At 50.5% G+C, this 24456-nt stretch overlaps 2 protein-coding genes across 10 annotated transcripts in view; one reads left to right on the top strand and one right to left on the bottom strand.

Moving 5' to 3' along the window:
* Positions 1-24456, top strand: part of Inca1 (inhibitor of CDK, cyclin A1 interacting protein 1) — a 51850-nt gene that overhangs the window by 20719 nt on the left and 6675 nt on the right. For 2 of the 7 annotated variants that reach the window (XM_020161273.2, XM_020161272.2), the window contains exon 1: positions 23738-24167. The exons of 1 other annotated variant lie outside the window; for it this stretch is intronic. Coding sequence is in view for 1 of the 6 variants with exons in the window: in XM_074047103.1 (XP_073903204.1) it covers positions 22982-22984 (3 nt within the window). In the remaining 5 variants the exon portion in view is untranslated. Of the gene's footprint in view, positions 1-22747; positions 22985-23731; positions 24168-24456 lie in introns of those variants that run through there. 4 more of the 7 variants (XM_074047103.1, XM_020161274.2, XM_074047099.1 and 1 more) reach the window with 4 other exon arrangements.
* Kif1c (kinesin family member 1C) lies at positions 204-24430 on the bottom strand. Of its 3 annotated transcripts, none has more exons than XM_074047095.1 (23): positions 24208-24430; positions 22379-22559; positions 22004-22136; positions 21515-21591; positions 20985-21164; positions 20299-20364; positions 19793-19971; positions 19593-19704; positions 19097-19174; positions 18878-18943; positions 18711-18786; positions 18137-18215; positions 17816-17961; positions 16412-16581; positions 16166-16245; positions 15998-16073; positions 9112-9191; positions 8152-8246; positions 5147-5230; positions 4367-4553; positions 4166-4238; positions 2480-3094; positions 204-1418 (listed from the first exon to the last, which is right to left on the bottom strand). In XM_074047095.1, the coding sequence occupies exons 3-23, from the start codon at positions 22107-22109 to the stop codon at positions 735-737; spliced, it is 3309 nt and encodes a 1102-aa protein (XP_073903196.1). In that variant the 5' UTR covers positions 22110-22136; positions 22379-22559; positions 24208-24430; the 3' UTR covers positions 204-734. The 3 variants fall into 3 exon arrangements, with proteins under 3 accessions (XP_073903196.1, XP_020016854.2, XP_020016853.2); XM_020161265.2 differs by having other exon boundaries at positions 22000-22136; positions 22379-22499; XM_020161264.2 differs by having other exon boundaries at positions 22379-22499.

Below are 24456 nucleotides of genomic sequence, written 5' to 3'. Positions count from 1 at the left end.
AATGAAAGAATGGATGGGCTATATACCCTCAAGAGAAAAGACTGTTAAGCTCAAGGAGACAAGATAGAAACACTTGCTCAGGGCGGTAATGACACACAAGCATGCATGTGCAGAAATGATGCGGGCCTTGGATACTGAGCTGTGCTGCCCACTCGCCACCCGGACCACTATTACAGCCCCAAGCAAACAAGCCACAGACTCCCTCTTTGCTACCCTTTATTAACGGATCCCACATCCTCATGGGACTCCAGCCAAACCAGACAGGACTCCCAAATATAGCAAGAGGTCTGGAAGGAGAGGGGAATGACTTAGGATCCCACCACACCTCCCTGGAAACAGAAACCCACCACAGATAGACAGACAGACAGGGGCTGGGGAGGAGAACCCACCTCACTCTTGGTTCTCTCCCTTTTGCACCCAAGAGTCAAACACTGGCTATGCAGCCCCTAGCCCCCCACCCACCCATAGCAGCGTTTGTGGGGACCCCTTCTGCAAGGGGGGCCCCAAGGCGGCTTCCTATTGCTCTTCCTTCACTTTGGTTTGCTCCAGGCAACTCCGTGCCCTCTTCCTTCCCTCAGCCTCCGGCTCGGCTCCTCACGTCTTCTATCACCTACTCAGACCTTTCTTTCCTCTCTGGCCTCTCTGCCCCAGGGCTTCTGGGGAAGCTGTGCCTCCAGCCTCCTCCTTCTCTCAGCAAGGCCAGCATCTAGCCCTCCCTGCCCAGGATGTGGGACTCACACAGTTGCCCCACTCTCCTTAAGGTCAGGGGCTGAGCGCTGCCGTCTCATTCGTGGGGGAGTAGTGTATGGGGGGTAGCGGGGCCCTGGGGGCCGCTGGGCTGGGTAGGGTTGGGGTTGCTGGGGATAATAGTTGTGCTTTTTGGGCTGGAAGTGCTGGGGTTCTGGCTGTGTAGAACCCCCTCCCCGGGATCGGCCCCCTCCATCCAGGGAGTTCCTGCGGGGACGCTGGGACCTGCGAGGACTTGGAGGTCTGCGGGCAGGGGTGGCCGGAGGGGGAGTCACCTCCTCCGTGGGCTGGGGTAGAGCTGGGGCTTCCCCGCTCCCAATCCCTGGCCAGGATTCCCGGTGCTGGGGATTGCTCTTGAATGGGAAGCGGAGCTTGCAGTCATGTGGGGGCACAAAGCGGGCCGGGGGCCTACGCAGCCCCCCACCCCGGCCCCCAGAGCCCTGCAGTCCCTGCAGCCGCAGCTGCTCCTGCTTGAGCCAGCGAAGGCGGCCACGACGGAAGGCAGGGTCCTCCTCCATCAGCCGCGACACCCGCTCCCAGCTGGACAGGGGTGGTGAGGGGGGCCGGGCAGAGGATGATCGGTCACTAGACACTGCCTCCTCTACTGCCTCAGACCCTTCAGGTGGGACCCAGGTGACCTCACCAGCTTCTTCGCTCTCATCCTCATGATCCTAGGAAGGAAAGGGGTGAGAGAAAAAGAAGTGGTATGAGGAAAGGATGAATCCTCAGGGTTAAGTCAGAAAGGCCTAGATAACCAGATGTCATCAGGTCCAAAGAAGAGCTTGGAGATAAGAAGACAGAAGGGCAGGGATTTAGCAGCACAGGTCCGAGGCAGGTGGTCTGAGCTCAATCCTGGATCTGCCACTTCCTAACTGTGTGGTCAGACTCTTGGCATGTAGCCTCTCTCTATACAATGATGTATTACTCTTCTATACAGTGATGCCAGTGCCTAGACTTGTTCCAAGAATTTCCTGAGTTCTACTTCAGGTGGAGAAGAGAGCAGGTGAAGTAGGACAGGCAGCCAGCACAGGATGGCTGTATAGAAAGGGATCCACCTAGAAGTTATCATGCCAGTCAAGGCCTGAAGGAAGTAAGAAGCAAGCTGTGCAGCTGTCTGGGGAAAAATGATCTGCAGAGGGCCAGGGCAGTGCAAGGAACAGCAAGGAAGCTGGAGGTGGGGATGGAGTGGAGCAAGCAAGGGGGCAGAGGCTACACTAGACAGGGAAGCCTTCAGCAACCTTGAAACATGACTGTGGCCCTCGTTAAAAGGTAAGCTGGAATACGGGAGAAATTTTGCCTGTTGTTTAGGTAACCCCAGTGACTGGCAGAATACATGGCACACAGTAAGCACTCAATTTGTTATTTGTTGAATGAGTACATGCAAAGCAGGGATGGTTGACAACACTACCAGTTACAGGGCTATTGTGAAAACACGCAGCACAGTGTCCACCTCAAAGTAATGGTCAACCAGCCAGGAGAGGACAGCTCTGAGTGAGCACTCTGGTAACTTTTAACCACCGTACACTCTGCACTTCACTGTACTTCATTCAGAGACACCTGGGGAGCTCGTTACAGATGCAGAACCCCAGGACGTAGACGGTAGGCTGGGGTGACAAATGTGAGGCCTGTGATTCACAGTCTACGGGAAGCTGTTGAACTGCAGTCATTTGTCTCAGGGCAGAAGGGGGAGGCGGGGTCTGAGGGGGGAGAGCTGGGGGTGCAGCCGCCATACCTGAGCCAAGGGGATGACGCGCTCCATGCGCAGCATGCGGTCACGCAGGGCCTGCAGCTCGCGGTCCTTGCTGCTGTTCTGCAGTTTCACCTCCTGCAGAATCCCGGTCAGCTTGTCAATGTGCGCCCGCAGGTCCTCCACCTCTGCGCCGCGGGCTCCTTCCTCCCCGCCTCCACTGCCACCTCCACCTCCTTCCTCCTCTCCCACTGTGTCCCAGACATCCCGGGCCACGGCTCTCCAGGCATCTCCGGGGCCCTCGGGCTTGCCATAGGTGCGACACAACTCCCGCATCTTGAGGGCGGCCAGGGCCTCAATCTCAGCGCGCCCATGGCGGAAGTCAGCTAAGGCCACCTCATAGCATATCTCCTTGACTGCCTGCATCTTCAGGTCAGCCATGGTGGCCCAGCGGGGGTCTTTGCCCTGCAGCCTCCGCCGCTGCGGAATCTGGTAAACCCTGCGAGGAGCCCTGCGCTTGCCGCTGCTGGGCAGGCCACAGCGCTTGACAATGGTCTGGACTGTGGTGGGGGGTAGTTGCTCCCGCAAGGAGGAGATCAGTCGCCAGCTCTCTTCACAGGAACGCTTGTCAGAGTCGTCCCCGCTGTCAGAGTCCGCATACTGGGGCCAGAAAGAAAGAACACAGGGAGAGGGCTAAGGACATTCCAGAGCCCACCCTGTCCCAAAGTCATAGGAAGCACCATCAGCGTACCTAGGTTCAAGTCCTGCTCCATCTCTTAAGAACTGTGCACTTTTTTTTTTGGGTGGGACTGAGGTTTGAATTCAGGGCTTCACACTTGCAAAGCAGACGCTCTACCACTTGAGCCACATCTCCAGTCCATTTTAATCTGGTTAATTTGCAGATGGGGGGGTCTCATGAACTATTTGCCCAGGCGGGCTTCAAACCTTGATCCTCCTGATTTTAGCCTCCCAAATAGTTAGGATTACTAGTGCCTGGCAGGAATTGTACCCTCTTAGGCGACCTATTTAACCTCTGCTGGTCTAGACAGCAGAGACAATGATAGTATGTACCATACAGATTCATTTGAAGGATTAAATATTCAGAACAGTTGCTGGCAATCATAAGTATTAGCTGTAGGTAACCAACCACACATTTTGTGCACATATAGTCATTTGTTGCTTCAACACAGGGACACATTCTGACAAATGTGTCCTTGGTGATTTTGTCATTGTGCAAACATCATAGACTGTACTGACACAAATCATGGTGATTACATGTTACCAAGCAATGTAATTTTATGGGACCACCCTCATATACACAGTCTGTCATTAATGGAACCATCATTATGCAGCAAATGACTACATGCTACTGCTTGGAATGAGGTAACAGACTTAAAAGTCCATTTAAAGAACAATCTTATGTAAATAACAGTACTTGAATGTGGTGAAGATTGCCAGTGTGGCACTGGGCCAACTGGTGTCTGCAGAGCCATGGTCAACAGGAGGAATTGTAGTTCCTGTGTACTGTAATGGTTTCCTCCCCAGTCACATTTCTTTCCTGACATTTTCCTCCTGGATGCCACCCCTACCCTTCACCTCCACCTCCATTCTGGCTCAGACAATGCACCAACAAAAGCAGAGTTGGGCAGAGATGTCAGCCTTGGTGCTCCTTGGCCCTCAAGTTCTTCCCCATTTTCTGTCCCCCACCACCACACCCCCAGGCGCCCTTACCAGTCGCTGCTGCTCCAGCAGCAGGTCGGCCTCTTCCTTTTCTTTCCGGTACTGATTCTCCAGATCCTGCAACCTGGGATTAGGTAGAGGGAAGGACTAGCTCTGGGGGGGCTCCAGAGCCACCTCGGTGGGATGTCTAACAACAGGAGGATGCTAGGGCCCTAGGCCCTTAGGGACAATGCTCAGGGGACCCCCTGGCACCTCTTCTCCATCTCCAGCTTGATGTCGATGCCTTGCTGTTCCAGCAGTTCCTTCTGAGCAAAGTTCCAGTCAACAGGCTCAGAGGGTGGTCCTGGGGGTGGAGGGACCCCTCGTTCCCGTTCAAGCCGCGCCTGCTCCGGGTGATTGAAGCGGAAAACGTGGTTCTTGCCCATCACAATCCTATTCCCTGGAGATGGGAAGAAGAGAAAGTAGACTGGCTCCCTTATAGCAGCAAACCCACACCCACACATAATGCAAACAGGACCTTGCCTGGAGTCCCAGGGGCCCTGACACCCTCTGTCCCATCACAACCAGGCTAGAAGCAGTCAAAGTCTATGCTCCCCTAGCTGCCCTCAGGAAGCACTGATCCCTGTTACTAAAGGGAATGGAGGAAGGGGCTTGGCATCCTCTTCTTATTACCACAGGGCAAGAGAGCCAGCAAGACTTGACTCCTCTATCCCAGCTCCTTCATATCCTCATACTGTTTCTGATTTATTTCAGGGTTTTACCTAGGATGTGTCCAGAAAGCCCTGCTCTGGAGCTTCCTATGTATGGCCATGTCCCAGACCCTCACTCTGTGACACATCTTTCCTTCCTCTTTCTTTTCCCTCTCCCCTCCCCTCCTTGCTCTCTCCCCCTGCCCCTCCTTTCCTCCCCTTTCTTCCCTTCCTTTTTTTTTTTTTTTTTTGTGATGCTGGGGATGGAACTCAGAGCCTTGTGCATGCTAGGCAAGTGCACTACCTCTGAGCTATATCCCAGCCTCTGCAACATGTCTTCTACCTGATTTCAGCACCAACGGCTCTGTCACAAGCTTCCCATTGACATAAGTCTCAGCTCCTTCACAAGGCTCCAGTGTGACTACCACTGAGTGGAGGGAGAGAGGAAGAGGAAAGATTAGATCATGGGGAAGGTGCTATGGTCACAGATGCCCACCTTGCCTTATCCCCAAACCCATACATGCACCACTAGCACCCCCACCCCCACCCCAGTACCTGTGGGGATGCCACAGGCCCTCTGGTGGCAGGCAGCACGGGGAAGGAAGAGCAGAAGGAGGGTTAGAGTCCCAACTACAACTCCCAGAAGCAACTGCAGTGGCTCCTTACTCACCCACCACTACCCTCCCCAGCAGAAAATCCACTCTCAGAAGGCTTCATTTTTCATGTTCAACTGGGCAGAGGCTGCCCTGCTACTTCTGTCTTCCAGATGTCCATGCCTGCTTTTCCAGCAGACTCCTAGTTCACCTCTCTTTGCAAAATGCATCTTGCAAACTGCCACCTGACTGATCTTCTCAAGTCATTGTCAAGAAAAATGACACATTTTAACCAAACCCAAATATCTATCAAATCACTGAGCCTGCTGTTTGCTGGGTACACAAAGATGCATGAGGCAGCTCCCTGCCCTTGAGGAGTGATGCCCTATTAAAGCTGAGGGACCCAGGAGGGGGTTGTGGAGAGAGAGATTGTGCGAGCAATCTAACTAATGTACAATGTAAGCCTATTCAAATTGTCACAAAGAATCCTCCTGTACAACAAATACATCCAAATTAAAGACCCTTAGCCAGAGTCTCTGAGCAAGTCATCTAACTTATAGGATCTTCTATAAAATGAGATAATAAAGCCTTTATATAATGCTGAAAGGTTCAAATAAATAAACCGTAAAGTAATATGCAAACATGACTTTTTATTATTATTTACACTATTAAGTAAGAAAGAAACATAGACACCAGAATGAATTATAACAGCAGCCAGAGAAGAGGACTACTGGCACAGAGGGAGAACAAAGACAGAAGAGAACTCAGCTTTGGGGAAGAGGGCTAAATAGGTTTAAGTGAAAGTGGCAACTTTCCAGCCAATGCTCCAAGGGAGACTCAGATTTCAATGGCAGAAATGATGGAGAAGAGGAGGACTGGGAGAGACAGCAAAGGCATCACTGTGTGTCCAGGAACAGCAACAGAAAGATAAGACAGGCACCAGTTTATCCCACCCTTTACTTCCTTATTTCCCACATGCCCCGAAATGCATTCTCTGACTTCATAAATATGTTACGCCCCTACCATATGCCAGGCACTATTGGAAACCTAACAGAGATAACAATCCCAAATCCCAGGGGTTGGTAAGACAAACAATAAACAAAATAATTTAAAGTAATTTAATTCTAATAACTGTTAAAAGCAGATAATTTCAAGTCCCTCTGAAGGACAGGATGGGTGTTATGGACAAAAACCAGGCCAGTGAGGAAATGACTGCTCTGGTCTGACACAACAGCTTCCTCTCCATCCTTGAATTCATGACAACAGGCAGCCCAGGGCAGAGCCCACAGCACAGTCCTAGAGCCTGCCATCCTGTATTGAAATCCAGTTGTAGCATTTTCTGGCTGTGTCATCTTGGGCAAATCACCTAACCTCAGAGCCTTACCTGTAAGCTGTGTGAGAGAACACAAAGACATGAGTAGATAGTAAATATTCTACATCCATGCTGTCTGTCTTCTCTGCCTGTCTCTGGTGAAGTCTCAAGTCCGTCAAGAGAGTAAGAGCCCAGAAGGACTAAACCTTTATTACCCCACTGTTCAGGGCACAGAAACATTAGCTGCTTTTGCTGTGATTTACTTAATGGTCTTGCACATGTCTGTCACTTCCCCAAACACAATGAAGTCCTGGATGGATGGTAAATTCACCCCTCAGGCCTTTGTTATCTCCCCCACCAGATGACTAAAGGTAACAGCAGAACAAGAACTTGGCAATAACTCACTAAGTTCAACCAATTCAAAGCTTTCAGCCTAAAATGCCAGAAGCACTTTGCTGCCCATTGGAGACTTGAACCAGACCAGAAGAACTGTGTTAATCTGCTGACCCTGAACCAAAATCAAACCCAAATAGTACATCTTAAATCTGAGCTGCAAGCCACAAGAGAGTGTCTTTTCCTTTTTTCTTTTTAGACAGGGTCTTCTATGCTGCCTAGGCTAGCCTCAAACTCCTGGCTAAAGCAATCCTCCTGCCTCAGCTTTAACAGTAGCTTGAACCACAGGTGTACCACCACACTCAAAGCTATTTTTTAAATTATTATTGGTGTACTGGGTCAAAACTATTTTTAATTTTTTAAAATGTGCTTGGGCTGGGGATGTGGCTCAGTGGTAGAGTGCCTGCCTAGCATGTACGAGGCTCTGTATTTGATCACCACCTCAAAAAAAAAAAAAAAAAAACCACCCAGAAATACCCTGAACTGCAAGAGTACTGTTTTGTTGCTAAGTCAGACAGGCTACCACAATAACGCACCCTCAGAGCCTGTGACTCCTAAAAGCTTTATGCCCACATTAAGGGCTAACATCACCACAAAAACTTTAGAACCACACAGGTGCACAGGCCCTTTTGCACTCAGAAGCCTCTGATGTCATAGCTGGATCAATGCAGGTTTTCCGTACAGAGATAAATTCAGGTATCCCACTAAAACAAATACAGGGTTTCATACGTAATGACCAGGGTGCTATCTGAGGCTAAAAAAAAATCAAGGCGGAAGAAAGTATTTCTTCTTTACCAAAATCCCACCTTCGGGCACACTGGAATGCTATGTCTGCTGGGACCCTTACCACTCTGTGACCATGCAATGAGCCAGGTCCTTGGTACCCCCACTGCTTACCCACAAGTGTGACATTCTGCTGAAAGTGAGGATGCACACTACCCCCCAGTATATGGTTGCACTCTCCAGTGGCTGACCCAGCCTCTATGGGGTAGAACGGGGGACCCAACTCTGTCAGACCATTCCACTCTCACCCTCCTCCCCTGACATTACCTTCTCCGTCCAGCTGAGGGATGCTGCGGAATAGACAGTGCTGTTCCCGGATGAACTGTCCAGTCAGCTTGATGTCCACATCTACCTGGCCAACCCTGGGGAAGCAACAGCCAACATTTTCTGAGCACATCTCAGATATTTGCCAAATCCTCTTGGCACCAACTCATCCAACTCAATGAACACAACTATTCTCATCTCAGATGAGGAAGCTCAGGGAGGGAAGTGCTTGCCAAAGTCATGCACATGAGTGGTAGTGAAGCTGGGATTGGTTCAGGTCTTCCTGACCCTAAAGCCCATGTTCTGAGTCACACATTATACAGCAAAGGGAGAAAGTGAGCCGTGGCCTCCCACTACTCTCAGACTCAGTCTCTCCATACAATGATTGCCCAAGACAGCCACAAACACCTGTGGTAGGAAAGGAGGGAGCGCCTCATTCCTTTAACTGCAGGTGGCACTGAGCCCCAGGGCTTCGTGAGTATCAACTGGTGAAGCCACCTACCCTCCACCTCAGGGCCTGCTATGTGGGCACTGTCCCTTGACAACATGGAGCCAAGCCATATTCACTTTTCTCCATGGAGGGTCCCAGCAAGGGATGCCAAGGTAATGGTGTTAGGAGCTAAGAATGCAGTAGTCTTGTTTCCCACCAACTCTTCTGCTCCAGTAAATCCAGAGCCATCCCCACAGTGCTGGACTTGTTTGGTCCTAAGCCTTACCAAACTGGGGGATAGAGAATACCTACTGAGCAAGCAGGCTCAGCAACCTGTCAAGAAGCCATGAAGGGACTAGGTGTAGTTCAGTTGCAGAGCACTTGCTACTGTGTGCTGAGAGAGCAACTGGGGCTATGAAGTCAGCTGCTCAGAGATCTGAGGTGTCTCCAGTAACTACCAGGAAAGGGAGTCACCTATGCAGCCATCCTTCCGCAGCCACACTGCAAAAAGGAGAGGCCACTGGTACACTTACCTGGTGACACCATCTTTGATGTGGTAAAGCAGACATTCAGACATCAGTGGGTCCTCATTCAGGTTCACCAGGTGGGGTGTCTGAGAGTAGAGAGAGGGATGGTCACAAAGAAGCCATCACTGCTGCTCATCCTGCCATCACTGAGGTGCTCTCCCCCACCCTCCCTCCTCCTGAGGAGCACCTTTGATTCTTTGGTTCTCACCTCTCACATCAACCACGCTCTCCTCATAAAGACTACACAAAACCACCCCTGCACCCACCCCTCCCAGGTCAATATCTCTTCTTGAGACCTGTCTCTCTGGAGATGTCTCAATCCACCAGGAGCCTGGACAGGAAGGAAGCCCTGAAACCCAACTGCACTGTTCTCTTCTTCCTTATTTTCCTCTGTCCCCTAGTCCTGTCATTTCTTCCCTCAAAACCTATCTTGCAACTTTTAGAAGGGAAGGGAAGGGACTGGGTAAGAAGAATGGTACATCTCATCTTTTGTTACAGCTTGAATTTCTTGTGAGCATGGGTTAGTTTTATAACTATAATTTAAAAATAAAAAGTGACACTTCAAGGACTAGAAATATGGCTCAAGTGGTAGAGCACTTGCCTAGCAATTGCAAAGTCCTGAGTTCAAACCCTGGTATCTCCAGAAAAAAAGTGACACTTCAACTTAAAAATAAAACAAGAGGACGGGCACGAATGGATCACATCTATAATCCTAGCTACTCAGGAGGCAGAGATCAGGAGGATCAAGGTTTGGAGACCCTATCTCGAAAAAACCCTTCACAAAAAAGGGCTGGTGGAGTGGCTCAAGATATAGGCCCTGAGTTCAAGCCCCAGTACCACAAAAATTTAAAATAATAAAATAAAAGAAAATGAGAAAATCTGTGCCCCTGGCAGACGACACAATGTTTCCCTGGCTATCCCTGCCTAAGGCCTTCTTGACTAAATCCATCCCAGATACCTGGCTGATCATTATACTGCTCTGTGCTGAAAATGTAGCCCATTCCCCTCCCCAAAGTACCTTTTCCTAACTTCTATTTGTTAGGGCAACCCCACCCACCCCAGATACAAAACTCCAGGTAGCAACAGGCCTTGTTTCTGCCATGCTCCTTTCTGGGATATAAGGAGAAGTCCCCTAATCCATGGCTGTGGCCTCAGCCCATACTTGTACACCCCTCTGCACCATCCTGCCTCAAGCCTGCCTGACCTCCTGCCCACATCATACCATGGTGGTACTACTGTTTTTCCACTGACATCTTCTCTGTTGGCACCCCATGCCCACTTGTCTTGAGCCCTGCTTTTTACCTTAGTCTCCCCGGACTTCTACATCAGGGCCCCAGCCTACATGTCCAAGCACATCTGGGGCCCTCTCCCCATTCTGTGCTCCTTCCCAGTGGACTACTAAGCACCTACCTGAAGCAGACCTTCTGTATCCCTGGCTGCTGCATGAGCTGCTCACCCTGCCACATTCCCATGCCTGGAACAGCCTCTTCCTCACCCAACTACCACCCCCACCTGTCAAAATCATTCAATTCCTTCAAGTCTCCACCCCCCCCATACCAGTCTGTGGCAAATACCACTTCCTCCATGAAGCTTTCCTAACCCTTCCAACAACATTCCCTGCCTCTGCTCTACAAGGATTTATATGGCTTTCAGAGAGGTGCCAGGCAGGACAAAGATGAGTCAAACCCAGATGTGACTGTCCTTATCAGAAAGAAAATCAAAGCCAACTTAGGGAGGCAAGACTTGGTGTGGCCAGAAAACACATGAAAAAATGCTCACCATCTCTAGCAATAAAGGAAATGCAAATTAAAACCACGCTAAGATTCCACCTCACCCCTGTTAGAATAGCCATCATCAGCAACACCACCAACAACAGGTGTTGGTGAGGATGCGGGAAAAAAGGAACCCTCTTACACTGTTGGTGGGAATGTAAACTAGTACAACCACACTGGAAAAAAATTTGGAGGCTACTTAAAAAGCTAGACATCGACCTACCATTTGATCCAGTAATACCACTCTTGGGGATATACCCAAAAGACTGTTACTCCAGAGGCATCTGCACACCCATGTTTATTGCGGCACTATTCACAATAGCCAAGTTATGGAAACAGCCAAGATGCCCCACCACTGACGAATGGATTAAGAAAATGTGGTATCTATACACAATGGAATTCTATGCAGCCATGAAGAAGAACGAAATGTTATCATTCGCTGGTAAATGGAATTGGAGAACATCATTCTGAGTGAGGTTAGCCTGGCCCAAAAGACCAAAAATCGTATGTTCTCCCTCATATGTGGACCTCAGATCAAGGGCAAACACAACAATGGGATTGGACTATGAGCACATGATAAAAGCGAGAGCACACAAGGGAGGGGTGAGGATAGGTAAGACACCTAAAAAATTAGCTAGCATTTGCTGCCCTTAATGCAGAGAAACTAAAGCAGATACCTTAAAAGCAACTGAGGCCAATAGGAAAAGGGGAACAGGTACTAGAGAAAAGGTTAGATCAAAAAGAATTAACCTAGAAGGTAACACCCACGCACAGGAAATCAATGTGAGTCAATGCCCTGTATAGCTATCCTTATCTCAACCAGCAAAAATCCTTGTTCCTTCCTATTATGGCTTATACTCTCTCTACAACAAAATTAGAAATAAGGGCAAAATAGTTTCTGCTGGGTATGGCGGGGGGAGAGGGAGGGGGCGGACTGGGTGGTAAGGGAGGGGGTGGGGGCAGGGGGGAAAAATGAACCAAGCCTTTTATGCACATATGAATAATAAAAAAATGAAAAAAAAAAAGACTTGGTGTGGAAACACCATTCATTACAAACAGGAAAAACACACATGTGACAGAGGAGTTTCTAATCTTCTTATGACCTTGCTTAGTTCATTTATTCATTCATTTGTTCCCAGGGTGTTGAGTATTCTGGGAGCAACTCACAAGCAAAGAGGAACAAAGTACAAAGAACAAAGCTTAGGGAGATCAGAGAATTGGCTTCATGGGAAAGGCAACATGGGGACTGGTCTCTGAGGATGAAGGAGTGGACATGCAAAAGGAAGAGTTCCAGGGGAAGGGAGGAGTCTGACAGAAGCATGGAGGCAGAAGGAAAACAGACAGGAGTGGAGGCCCCAGATTTCTTTGGAATTCACACTGCACAGTGGGAACCCAGGGCTGCATCCACAGTCGGTAACAGAGGTATTCAGACTGCTCCTCCCTGGCACCACGATTGCTGCTGCCACAGTTCCCTCAAGGGGCACACATGTCCCTCCCTACACAGTGTCAGACCTGCTCTAGAAATGAATGACACTGATGGGCTCTCGAAGCAGAAAGTGATCTATCCCTGGGGAGAGGGAACATGATTTGGGGCAGTGCTTTTCAATTTCTGCTCATTCCTGCAACTCTTTGTTCAAATGAAACCTTATCTAGAAGTCTAGGATGTCAGGTAGATAAGTGGGAAGCCAAATTGGCCCAGGCTGGGGGTGGGGAACCCACAGGCTAGTCCTGTGCCCTCTTCAGCCAGGGAAAGAAGCTAGGGGCAAGGTTTAAAAATCACCAATTTTAGAAGGAAGTTCTTAGGACCGGTGGTAGAGGTCCCACAAGAAGGGCCTTTCCCAAACGGTCTTGGCTTTCTCCAAAACAAACCGGGCTTTGCCCCAGGGCCCAACTCTCCACCTGACCATTCCTAGGCTAGAACCAAAACTACCAAGCCCATTTCCCCAGTGAATCTAACAGCCCTTCTGAAATATGTGTGCCCTTTATTTTCTATTTATTTATTGTTTTGCAGTACTGGGGCTTGAACTCAGGGCCTACACCTTGAGCCACTCCACCAGCCCTTTTTGTGTTAGGTATTTCAGAGATAGGGTCTCTCGAACTTATTTGCCTGGGCTAACTTCAAACATTGATCCTCCTGATCTCTGCCTGAGTAGCTAGGATTATAGGTGTGAGACACTGGCGCCCAGCTGTGTGCCTTTTAAACATTTGAGAATATGTTTATTCTCACTACCTTGAGAAAAATGTAAATATGAACTATCCCAAGACACCTTTTCACCATCACACTGGCAAAGATCAATAAAGTCTGATTAACACAGAATGCTGAAAAGGGTGAGGAAAAATGGGCCCCCTTACATATTGTTCATGGGAATAATTGCTGACATGATTATTAACTTGAGTTAGTACTTTAGCAATCAGAATTTTAGAGCTTGGGGGTTGGGATTGTGGCTCAAGTTGGTAGAGCACTTGTCTAGCAAGCTTGAAGTTCTGAGTTCAAAACCCAGTATCCAAAAGAAAAAAAAATAGAACCTGGAGCTGTGGTACATGACCATAATCCCAGCTACTTGGAAGCGGAAACAGGAGGATTGAAAGTTCAAAGTTTTTTGTTTGTTTGTTTTAAGGGACTGGGGATATATAGCTCAGTGGCATAACATGGCTCTGGGCTCAATCCCTAGTTCCCAATACCACCAAAAAAGTTTAAATGGCTACCATTTGACTCAAAATATCCACTTCTACAGATTTGTTCTTATGGGTAACCCCTATTTATAAAACTACTCAATGCTGCATGGTTTGTAGTATCAAAGAATGTGAAAAAACCTAAATGCCCACCAGTAGGAAGCTAGATAAATAAATCTACATGAAGAATATTGTGACACCATGAAAAAAGCAAAGTAACCTTTAAAATAACAAGGTCTGCAATCACTATTATTAGAGTGAGGCTGTGTGTACATACACATATAATTACGTATAAAACACATGCCCATGCATGCAGATTACCTCTAAGAGAACATGTTAGGAACTGACAATGTAGGTTGCTTCTGGGAGGAAAAAAACTAAGGGTCAAAAGGAAGGAGCTTACGTTCACTGTATCCACTTCTAGTACAATTTAATGCTTTTTTGGTCTGTATTACCTTTACCAGAATTAATAAGAACCCCTCCCCACTTTGGTCTCTGGGCTTTAATAGGTGGCATCTCTATACTGTGTCAAGTCCTCCATGGAAGAAAAGCCCACCTAATCAGTTTCCTACTCCTTTCTACCTTTTCTCCACCCTGCCACGGGGTAGGAAAGCCCCATAGGAAGGCCCCATATACAGGCACCCAAAAGTGGCTGGAAGCCAGGCTGAGAGCCAGAAACAGTCCTGGCTTTCAAGATGTCACTGGGGCACAGAAAGGTCTAGGTTCTTCGGAAGGACCTCAAAGCCCTGGGTACCCAGCCCTGGACCAGGCCCCTCAGCCTGGATTTTCACCCCTAATTATACACCCATGCCTCTTCCCCTTGCTGTGGCTTAGGCCAGGCAATGCAAAGCCCTTCCCTCCTTTCAGAACAAGGGTTTGTGAACCCTACTTACTCATTCTTCCAGATGGGCCTGCCTTACAAGATAAATTGGGGCCTCCTTCCAGTAACTCCCTACCTCTCCCTGGCTGTACCTTGCCTGATCAGTGTGTCTGATTTAGGGCCTGACCTTACAGGACCATGGACCAGACAGGCTGGCTGGTTCCCTGATGGGAGTGGAAGTTCCTGCTCTGCTTCCACATTAGTCCTTTATCAGTATACACCAGTCAGCTGGGCTGACCTTGTTTTTTTAATGGTGATGGGGATTGAACCCAGGCCATTGTGCAAGCTAGATGAGCACTCTATTACTGAGCTATATCCTCAACCTTGGTTTTTCTTGAGACAAGTCCTGCTATGTAACCTAGACTAGTCTCAAACTCTTCATCCTCCTGCTTCAGTCTCTGGAGCTTTGGGATAACAGGTGTGCACCCATCACGCCTGGCAGCTGTTCTGACTCTCTACAGTTAGCATCCATTCTGACTGTTGGTTCAGTGTCAGTTGGTTAAGTATTTTAAATGGCATTCCTGCCCCTAACTAAGCCTAACCACTCCTGCCCTGCTTCCTTCCTCTCAGCAAAGCTTTACTGAGCACTTACTGCCTGGCAGGCATGTCAGGCACCAATGTGCCATACTCAGCCTAATGTGTACCCTAAGGTTTGCTTAGCTTCACATTATCCCTACTTCTTCCTACCCCAAATCCTGTCCCATCTTTCAGGCTGCACTTCCCAAACTACCTTCCCCAAGAATCCAGCAGCTTCATCTCCGAGTCATGCTGACTCCATCAGTAGCTAACCCCAGCACGCTTACAGTCACTGCCTATGCCACGTACTCACTCCTCTTCTACCTCCTTTTCCCAGTCATCTTCCTGAGTTACCGTTTTAGAAAGCACACACAGGGTACAAAAGTCAAATAACACAAAAACATACAGCATTTAAGCCTCTAACCCAACCAACCTCCAGTTTTCCAGTTCTCCTAAGGTAACCACTATGTGTAGTTTCTCATGAATCCCAAGGTAAGGTGGGGCTGGTGGCTCACACTTGTAATACTAGCTACTTGGGAGGCTAAGATTGAGAAAACTGAAGTTCCAGGCCAGCAGGGGCAAACAGCACACAACACTCCATCTTCAAAATAACCAGAGCAAAATGAACTGAGGTGTGGCTCAAGCAATAGAGCACCTGCTTTGCAAGTGTGAAGCCCTCAGTTCAAGCCCCTATCCCACCAAAAAAAAAAGGAATCCCAAGATAAATTCCCTCATGAACTCACATATACACACATAAGGACCAGATTCTAAGCAGAGCTTTCAGTCTCTTAGGGGCAGGGACCCTATCATCCTTCTGTGGGCCCCAGGCACTTAACAAGCACTGGATTCTCTGGCCAACTGCTGGAAGGAGAAGGCAAGGATGGCCAGACAACACAGACAGGTGTCAGAGAAGGGGACAGAGATAATGAAGGGATAAGTCAGAGACCACAGAGGAAGAGTCAGGGTTGGTTCTCCTACCCTGCCACCACCAACCCTCTTTTCTAGGCATCTAGAGAGCTCCCTAGGTCTCCTCACCCGATCGCTCACACACCTTCTTTGGTGAGAAAACGCCCACGGTTCCCCCATCCTCCCGGACGGCCACCCCCATCTCAGCCAGCAATGCTTCTCTGTGGGCAAAGGAAAGACAAATGTCAATCTCATCATCACTACCCATGACCTTCCCTGCAAAGCCTCCAGCTGTTGGACCCGGCCCTCACACCTCTCCATCCTCAGGGCTTCAGTCTTGCGCAGCTTCTCCTCCCAGGTCTCATTCAGCTCAGCTATAATCTTCTCTGTCTCCTAGGGGCACAAGGACAGGCAGTGATCAGGACAGCCTGGGACCAATACCTACCATGGAGGCCCACAGTACTCCTAGGATGCCTTCTTCCTCTTCAGCCCTGGCTTTAGAGAAGTAAATTCCCAGCAGCAACCAGACGCCCACTCCTTGCCACCTCCAAGTTCCCACCTGTAGCCTCTCCATGGCCTCCTCAGGCCCAATCTGGGACTCAGCATTGGGAGAGAATGGGGGCTCCAGCTCCCCATTATGTGCAGGGGGAGATGAGGGTGAAGTTGGGGTAGGGGGAGACGATGCAGCTGTGAGAGCACCTCCAGGATTCCCCTCTTCCACTTTCAGGCCTAGGAGGGAGAAAGGTAAAAGAAAGCTAAGGAAAGATGGCACTGACCAGACTAGAGAAGGCCAGGAGCAACACAGAGGGCAACCTCCTACCAGGCAGGGAGCCCTCCTAAGGAGCCTTGACAAATGAGAACCCTGTCTCTGCTTGCACTCCAGGGATGGAGACCTCATTACTGCACAAGACAGCCAGTTCTTTCCATTGTTTATGACTCACACCTTCAGAAAGTTCTTAGCTGTGTTGAGCTGAAATCTGCCTCACATCATGTGTGCTGTTTCTAATTCTGCCCTGTGGAGTAAGAAACTATACTGCTTTTCCTTCTGTGAGACAGCCCCTCAAACACTGCAAGGTGAATATCATACCTACTTTATCCTACTACTCTTCCCAAAAACATCCATATTCCTCCACCGTGCCCCTTAATATCCTGACCTAACACAGACATTGCTTCTTATCAGTGAGGCAAAACACTGCATTTTACAAATTATTCCATTGTCAACTGTAAGCTTATGGTCAACTAAAACCCTGATGTTGCTGGGTGGGGTGGTACACACCTGTTATCCCAGCACTAGGGAGGCTGAGGCAGGATGATCAAGAGTTTAAGACTCTGTCTCAAAAAAGTAAAAAGTATGGTGGCGCACACCTGCAATCCCAGTTATTTGGGAGCAGACAGGAGGATCATGGTTCTAGTTCAGCCCAGGCAAAACATTTAGTGCAAGACCCTATCTGAAAAACAAACTAAAAGCAAAAGGACTGGGGACATGGCTCAAGTGTAGGGAGCTTGTCTAGTAAGCTTGAGGCTATCAGTTCAATCCCTAGTACTGCAAAACAAAACACAACAAAAATGAAAACAAACCCTGATGTTTTGTAAGACCTTCTGCGAGGCAGGTACTCCAGAAGCCTCTTAGCAATTTTCTGTGTGAGGGGCTGGAGCCATGGCTCAAGAGCACCCACCTAAAAATTTACTGTGTGAACCATAAATGCAGGACTTGTCATTTTATTAGTTCCAGAAGACTGTCAAAGTTCCTCTGGATCCTAACTCTCTCCCAGAGACTTAGTTCTATCCAGCTCTGTAACATCTGAAGACACAAGTGCCCTCTCCATATCTGTGTCACATGAACACATGAAGGGTTTCATGGTGGGTTGTCCCTCCCAGACCCCAGGACTGTACACAGGCAAGTGAGGAAGGACAGGGTGGACCAAGGGGCATCCCTGAGCTGCCCCTCCCCTGGAGCCCCTACCTCCCAAAGCAGAGGCTGAGAGGCCCTGAGCCATCAGCAGCTCCCGCAGTCGGGCCACCTCCTCCTGCAGCTCTCGAATCAGTCGGGCATTGGGGTCCTCATTGATGATGGCATTGCAGCGAATTTGCTTGGTGCGGTCAGCATACCTGGGTGAGCAGCAAGAAATGGTAAGGGCAGGCACCCCTGCTGTCCCTCCCAGCTCAAGACACTTTTGGCAGGGCTGGTGTTCATTCTGCCTCAGGAACATGGTCCTGAGCAACCAGCTTCTGAGCTCCTGGCACTTTTTGTGTTGCCCCATCCCTACCAGAGCTGAAGCCCCACCTGAGGGTGCTGAGAGTCTCCTCGTAATTGATGTCAGCGGGACTCAGGGCTGCAATCATCGCTGTGCGTGAGTTCCCACCTGTGAATGGAAAGGATGGTAAAGCTTTAGCTGAGCAGGAGCCTAAAAAGGTCAGGATGAGACATGAGGCCAGGGGGGCCTTGATGTCCAGGCAGGGGTCTGGTGGAGTCACTGTATGAGGATGGGGGAAGCTAAGAGTTGTAGAGCCAATCATACAGCCTGATGGGTTGTGGAGAGGAGGGAGATCAGGGAGACATTAGATATCTGTGGGGTGGTCACAGGTTTGTGGGAGGGGGATGAAGTCAGCAGTGGGTGTAGGGTCAGGGAGGAGTCATAGGTAGGCAGGTAAGTGAGGCCCTCAGCTTTGCAGGATGTGTCCTTGACTTCAGCTAGGAAATCTTCAAAGGATGTTCCATAAGTCAGGGAAACAGACAATGGGACAACACTAACTAAATTTGGGATTCTAGGGGTGGCAAGAGGATTTGTTATCAAAGGGACTTTATCAAAGGATGGGATGGTGGCAGGGTCAGCAAAGAGGGAAGAGGGGCTTCTCACCCAAATTCTCCTTGAGCAGCCAGGTGAGCACAGAGTCCCGATAAGGGATAAAATCCGACTTCCGCTTCTTTGATTGCTAGAAGATGGGAAAAGGAAGGCAATCAGGGTGGGCCACTGCCTGTGTCCCCTCTCCTTGAACCTCTTTTGTTCCCAACTCCAGGTCTTACCATGTCTGCAAGGGCGGAGATCACCTTCCCTAGAGTAGTTAGGGACTTATTGATATTAGCACCTTCCTGGGAAAGGATGAGAAATGTGGAGATGAAATCCTCCTCTCCCAATCAGATCCACTTCTTCCCACCTTCACTGGCAAGAGTCCTACGTGATGATTAGTGACCTTCCCACCAGCCCCCAGTATTGTCCCCATCCACCCTCCAAACTACCCTCACCTTCAGACGCATGCCCCGGGCTCCTGAGGAGTCAGCCCGCTCACTCCCAGCAAGGTCCACCAAACTGATCTTACTGACCTGGGGTCAAAAGAAAGAGTAAGGAGGTGACTGGGATGGGTGATGGATGGGAAGGCAAATCAGGGGAGCAGCCAGGAGAAATATGGGTGATTAGTATGAGCTAGAGAAAACCAAGGGAGGACAAAGGAAAATGACTAGTGGTAACAACGAGGAACTGTTCACTCATTTAACCACTTACAAATATTTATAGGCTCACTGTGTGCTAGGACAAGGGACACAATGGGACCCAAATCCTGCTCTGAGAAGTCTAGTAAGGACAGATAAGCAAACACGAGGTTGTCATGCACTGGTATGACAGAGAGGTTAAAAGAGGCTGTGGAAGTCCTGAGCTGAGGAGGCACAACATCCAGCACAGGTGGGAAAGATGGCCCTAGCCCCATCCATCACATCACTGTCTCCATGTTGTGAGGGTCCCCACCTTCTCCGAGTCCAGGCCAGTGAGCTGATCATGGGAGCGCTGTGTAAAGACGATGGTGAAGACAGCATGGGAACGGCTGCTAGTCTCATTCATGTTGGTGGCAGCCACAGTCCTGGAGGGGAACCCCTTCAGTCACAGGGTCCTGCCCCTCACTTTCCCAACCCTGCTCCCTTCCCTTCCACTCTGTCAGCCTGCCTCACCTCGCCTTATTGCCACAGTCCATGAGGTCGGCAATGTCTGCATAGGAGGTCACAGCCAATTTAGACAGGTCCTGAACATAGGGGCCCAGGATGGGGTGCTCCCGGACTCGCAGAGACCCCCGACTCTTGGGGTTCAAGAGGTCTCGTACCCGCTCACAATAGATCTCCATGTAGCTCACCTGAATGGAAGAAGCAAATAAGTGAGGACAGCCAGCAAACCTTACCCTCAACTCCTCTGCACAGGACCCAGGTAACTATAGCACACACATTCCAGGCATGGTGCTAAGACCTTGCTGATGTGGTTCATTGACCTTCCCACCAACCCTAGGAGGTAGGTGCAGATCATAGGATTTCACAGATGAACACTCAGGAGCTGCAGGCTGCACTCACTGCCCAAAGTCAGTCACTGGCAGAACCAGAATTCCATCCCAGACTGACCCCAGAGACTGCCCTCAGTCTTAATCTACTTTCCCACCTCCCTGTCCCCCACCAACACTGGAGCTTACCTCCACAGAATAGGAGAGTTGGGAACTCTGGTTCTCACTAATACGAGAGAAGAGATCCTCACAGAGCTGGAGGGAACAGACAAGGTCCTTTTCATGACCCACCTGCAGCACCCATCCTAGGCAGGCCCTGTCCCAGGTGTCTGTTTCACCCATTCCACAGCCTTGCAGGAGAGGTTAGTCCCATTTTAAAGATGGGAAAATAAGATCTGAGAGAATCACATTTGCCTGGGGTCATAAGCTAGTATTCAGTGAGCCAAGACATAAACCCAGTGATCTTGCTCCCTAGCCTGTGCTCAGGTCACTGTCCTGCATGGCCAGGGAACATTTAGACAACTCTCAGTTATCCACAACTCGCTCTTTCTACAGTTACAGCTTATCTGTGGAACAGAAGCCCACAGGGGAATTATGCTCACAAATAATTACAAAACAAAGTAAAACAGTAGTACTACAATCAGAGCCTACACCCAAGGCCCTCTGATGCCAAACCCTTGGCTCATTTCACAGAGCCTCTTTGTCTCTGGTGGGGGTAAAGCCTCCCTCTCTAAAGGGTCCTGGGCTGCCGCTGATCCTGACATCCTCTCACATTCCCAATCACTAATGGCCTCAGACAGCCAGGTCCCTGCCCATAACTCTTATACCCATGTCCTTCCTCCCCTTTGGGGCTCAGCCAGCTCCCCAGCATGTACCTGAGGCACAATGCCCTGCTGCCCTGGCTCCTGGCGCCCCATCATGGTGTAGGACTTCCCAGCCCCTGTTTGCCCATAGGCAAAGATGCACACATTGTAGCCTTCAAAGGCATGGAGCAACATCTCTTCCCCAATGTCTCGATATACCTGCTGCTGAGATGCAAACTGCGGGTCCTCGGCCTAGAGGAAATAGAAAAAGATAGCAGGAACTCTGGATGACTTTTGTTTTTTGTGTCTACAGCCCAAGGGTCTCTCATGAATGACTGCCCAAAGGTCCTGTGTGCCTCCCACCCCCACCCTATCATCATTCTAATTATCCCTGAGAATCCTACCCTGTCTCTGCTGGTCCTAATTACCCCAAGGGAGTCCGCTTTCCCTCCTCCTGGTCCCACTCTCACCCAGGGGGTCCTTGTCCTCCCAATCCAGAACCAACTGATCCCCTGGACGTCCTATTTCCCAAAAATACTTCCCCAAGACCTAAATTGCCTGTCCTTGATGATCTAGCTCTTCCCCTAGCCCAACAACCTCACCGAAGTGTGTGACCAGTAGGAATAGTCGAAGGTGAAGCTTTTTGGGGCATCCTTGTTCTGTTTGGGATTGATGATAGCTAAGAAGATAGGGGAAACCAAAGGAGGGAAAAGTAAAGGTCAGGTACTCCCTCCCAACCTCTGCCCACTCCCCTACAAGCCCCTAGGATCCAGGCATCCCATTCCTCATCTCTGTCCTAGCTCATTCTCTCCTCCCTTTTAATATTCCCTACCCGCTCCAGTCATCAAAGCTAATTTTGGCTTTCTAGGACCTGCCCCCACTGAGCTGCTTCCCTGGATTGGGCAATGAATGGTTGCTAGCCAATATTCCCCCTCCCTTCCAGGGCCGGGAACATGGAAAGGCCAGTCTGCCCCACCCCCACACTTACAACTAGCACCTGCTCACTGCCCAGCATAGCCCTTCTCCCAGTTTGGCCCAGCAGTACTGGCCTTCTCCACTTGTGCCCAGCCAAGCCCCTGGGACTCACTCACAGGTGGTGTTGCCCTGCATGCTGACAACACATTTGGCATCCTGGCTGGTCTCACGGGCATTGAAGGGTCGAACCCTCACTGCCACTTTCACTGAGGCACCAGCCATAGCTTCAGACACTCCTGCCCTCCTCAGCTGGAGGACAGAAAAAGAGGGGTGGTCAGAGTCACTGGGAGGACTGAAACAGAGCATCCCAGATTCTCTTCAAAACCATCTCTCCACTCCCTTTCCAAGTTAGCTACCCAGCCCCTTCCTTTCCAAGCTGTTCCTCAGCCTTCCTCCCAAATCTCACTGTTTTGAGTGGCTCCCAAAGTATTCCTGCCTCTCTCCCTAGCCCTATCCCAGCTCACAGGGTCCTGGGCCAACATCCCAGTTACCTGGCGTCCTGGCCCCAGACTAAGGGGGCTGTATCAGTTCTGGCTGCCACTGGCCCTTGAACGGAGAGCCCCATTCTACACTTGGGGCCTGGCCACACCAGCAGGAACTGTTGGGGAAACCCTGGGTGTGGGGGAAGAATGGTTAGGAGGCAGCTGTGGTTCCAGAAGTCTGTCTGGGGCTCTGTATTTAAAGGACAAGGGGTTGGAGAAATGTTAGAAAAGGTAAGGATAGCTGCCCCTCTGAAATGGCTGAATGCAATGTGAATCCAAGGGCAGGGACGGTGATATTTTTATTCCTTGTCACTCACAAGTGTACTGAACATTCACATTGAGGGGGGAGCAGATTGAGAGAAAGAGAGAGACAAGCTGGACAGAGGGCAATTCAGAGAGAGGCACACATGGGCAGACACTGAGGGTGGCAGGAAGGGGGAGAGGAGGGACAGAAAGTCACAGACACCAAGAAAATGAGAGAAATAAGACAAAAGGCAAGATTGAGGTCATGTTGTGAAGAATAGGAGGAGGAAAAGGACAGACACCAAGGATACCAATACCCAGAGATGTCAAACAGGCACAGACCAAAGCACAGATCAGGAGCCCAGAAAGATGGTAAGACAGAAAATCCAACATAAAACCTAATCTATAATTCCCCCACAGGATCAGCAAGCAAGAAGTAGAAACCTGTTTCCACCTAGAGCCCATAACCTCCACATAAGAGGCAGAGACAGCTGATGGCAAAATTCAAGGGCTGGAGGTTCAGTCTGGAACTGGGATCCACAGGGCTTGCTTTGTGGGTCCCAAACCCCTTGCCCAGCCCCCAGTACTTCCTTCTCAGGATCCAGGACAATGGGCAGGGGAGGGTGGGGTCATCCTGTATCCATCATACCAAGCCCCAGAGCTCCACCCTGGGGGACCCAGAATACCTGTGGGGGGAGGGGGAGTGGGGTGGTCCTTAAAAGGGATGAGAGGAGAAAGGAAGAAGACTGGTCTCAGCCCCAGCCTGGGACTAGTGCTATGGCGTCCACTGCCCAGGGGAAGGTGCCAGGCTGGAGCCTAGGAATGTGGGTGATCAGGTGCCCACACCTAGGGAGAGTCTGGGCAGCCCACACCCACAGACAACAGGGTGAGGACTATGGAAAGGGTCCAGAGATGACGGGTCCTCACCTATGGCCTCAAAGACCTCTTAACCTCTGTCATGCTAGGCCTCACCTCACCAGCCTACTTCCTAGGCAGAGCATGGGAGGGATGCAAGGGCTGGTCTGTCCCAGGACAGGAAGGGAGTAGCCGAAATCACAGAAGCTGGCTAAGGAAGAACAGCTCTGACACCCCCTCCCCCCCAGACCCTGACCAGGGGAGGGAAGGACACGGGTGGCAACACACAATAGTATGCCTTTGCAGCTACTAAAATAGGGGCACGGCCAGGGGATAGTGGGGTAAGGAAATAGGCGGTAGGTACAGGGCCTGCCAATGCAGCTTTAAGGGCACAGTGAGTACAGGGAAGAGCCCGAGGCTGGGGTGGGGCCGACCGACCCTAAAAGGACCTCCGGTCACCTGCACCTTGCCCATCATGCAGTTCTCTAACAGCCCCCAACCAGGTCTCGCCGGGCGGCCATGAGAACCCAGTTCTCTTGTCCAGCCCACCGACGGCTGCCCGAGGCCTGGCACCTCTCTGCGCCTCCGCGGGACAAATAGCACATGATCCCAACTCTCGCGTCTAGCCGGCCCCCGCCGGGTCGTGCACACCGGACCCCCGCTCCCCTCCTCGGCTCCCCCAAGCCAAACGCATTCCTCCGTAGGTGTCCTGTCCCCCCTCCCCCTCCCCCAACTCTCACCTCGTAGCGGCGGGGTTCCCGTAGCAGCTCGGCGGAGTGCAAAGGGACAAACTTTCCTGGAAGCGTGAGACCGAAGCAGGAACGATCCCCGGCCTGTTTGGGGCTGCGCCCGCCCCTTGCCGGGTCCCCGGGCGGGGAGAGGCGGACTCGCGCCCCGGGGGCGGCAGCAGTAGCGGCGCCAGCGGCCGGCGCCCGCCCGGGCTGCGCGAGCTGGGGCGGGAGCGCGGGGCGGGGGGACGGACGGGCGCG

This window comes from Castor canadensis, chromosome 11, assembly GCF_047511655.1.
Source record: "Castor canadensis chromosome 11, mCasCan1.hap1v2, whole genome shotgun sequence".
Classification (NCBI taxonomy): domain Eukaryota; kingdom Metazoa; phylum Chordata; class Mammalia; order Rodentia; family Castoridae; genus Castor; species Castor canadensis.
This window is presented reverse-complemented; position numbering and strand designations above follow the sequence as displayed.